Below are 1,493 nucleotides of genomic sequence, written 5' to 3'. Positions count from 1 at the left end.
GGGGGCCTCCCCCCTGACAAATTGTTAATGAATAGATCTACCGGTCCGAGATTCTCCATTGAAAGATATTAAAAACTGGGGGGAAATCATGAATTCCTGAGGTTGAGACATGGCAAGAGTATTCCCATCCTGTCTGCTGGTCCGGTATTCTTCAATCAATCTTACCGTAGACAAGCCACAAAATACAGACCAAGAGTAATGGTGGATTAATTTATCAACAAAGGTAACAACACTTGACTTGAGTTGCAGTTGCCTTCACTAACTAACCTAGACTTCAAGAGGCCCACCCTACACTACCACTACAGACTACAGTATTATAGTACAGTCTACACACTGTTCACCCTACCTGTGACATCTGTGGTCGGGAACTGAAGTCCTTCATGTCGATGCAGCCAGGTCGCAGAGTATTAAGTAAGTGGCAAAGAAGAACACCATCTCGAAGAGCTTGTGCTAATTCGAAAGCTGTAGCATCTAGCCTTGTAGCTTTGTGATCGACTGGTAGGATTTGACATCTTACCAGCCATTCTACACAGTTTCGCCACTCGTCGGCAGCCATTTTGGAATTTTCTTCCTCTTCCTGTTGAGTGTTGAGGTGAAGGTGCGCTGCTAGATTTAGATTTTGATCAAACCGTTTACCCAAACGAAATTATTTTAACATCCATTCAAATTAATATGAAATAACAAAACAAGCATACTGCTTCACGTTATAAAGGCGAAGTATCCATGTCCTGATAATGAAAACAATCATCAAGTAAGAAGAAGTCAAGGCTTTTCCTGTCGATAAATTTTAATGTACTGGAATTCTGGACTTGTTCCACTTCGCGACGATTTATGGTTGCAATTCATCAAGCCAGTTTTTGACACAGCTGAAATGTTCGTCTACGTTCGAAATATTTTTAGAAACGTTCTACTTTTCGAAAACACCAGCAGATACGCGAAAAAAATTGGAGCAGAAAGCTCCAAATCTTATTCAGACTATTGCAAAGAATCAAAAACTAAAGATAGAATGTTTACTATCGGAAAGCAGACAAGACGATCTCATAGGGCTTGAAACTCTTATCAGACGGAACGGTGCTGACCTCAAATGTGTACGAAACTAAACAATAATATTCGTTGGCTTTTTACATGACCGAAACCGCTAATTTACTTCCTGGAAAAGACAAGAGGCCTTGCTCTTGCTTGTCAAGTATTCGCGCGAATGCTTATCATACTCTGACTCTGAACTTGTGTCATCGTAACTGCGCGATAATCTTTGCAAAACAAATGCATTGACTAAGCACTCGTTGTTGCAACCTAAACAAATTAGGCCTGTCAAAGTGAAAAACAGACGAATATTTTTTTCTGGTGCAGCCTACATGCGCGCAAAGCACGCGCAGGAGCAAATTTGACGCGCTCACCCTCAGATCATAGTTTTTGTACATTTATACCCGCTTCTCTCTCTCTCTCTCTCTCTCTCTCTCTCTTTTTTTTTTTTTCTCTTTCTCTCTCTCTCT

General features: G+C 40.9%; 1 protein-coding gene across 1 annotated transcript in view; it reads right to left on the bottom strand.

The window, feature by feature from the left end:
- Positions 1–984, bottom strand: part of LOC101850465 (guanine nucleotide exchange factor VAV3) — a gene marked incomplete at its 3' end in the record, with an annotated part of 43,737 nt that extends 42,753 nt beyond the window's left edge. Inside the window, 1 exon segment of the mRNA XM_013079457.2 lies at positions 347–984. Within this exon segment, the coding sequence (XP_012934911.1) occupies positions 347–556 (210 nt within the window).
- Positions 985–1,493: the final 509 nt, after the last annotated feature.

The sequence above is a fragment of the Aplysia californica genome, unplaced genomic scaffold (genome assembly GCF_000002075.1).
Source record: "Aplysia californica isolate F4 #8 unplaced genomic scaffold, AplCal3.0 scaffold00052, whole genome shotgun sequence".
NCBI classification, from domain to species: Eukaryota; Metazoa; Mollusca; class Gastropoda; order Aplysiida; family Aplysiidae; genus Aplysia; species Aplysia californica.
Note: the sequence above shows the minus strand (reverse complement) of the source record. Positions and strands in the feature narration are given on the sequence as shown.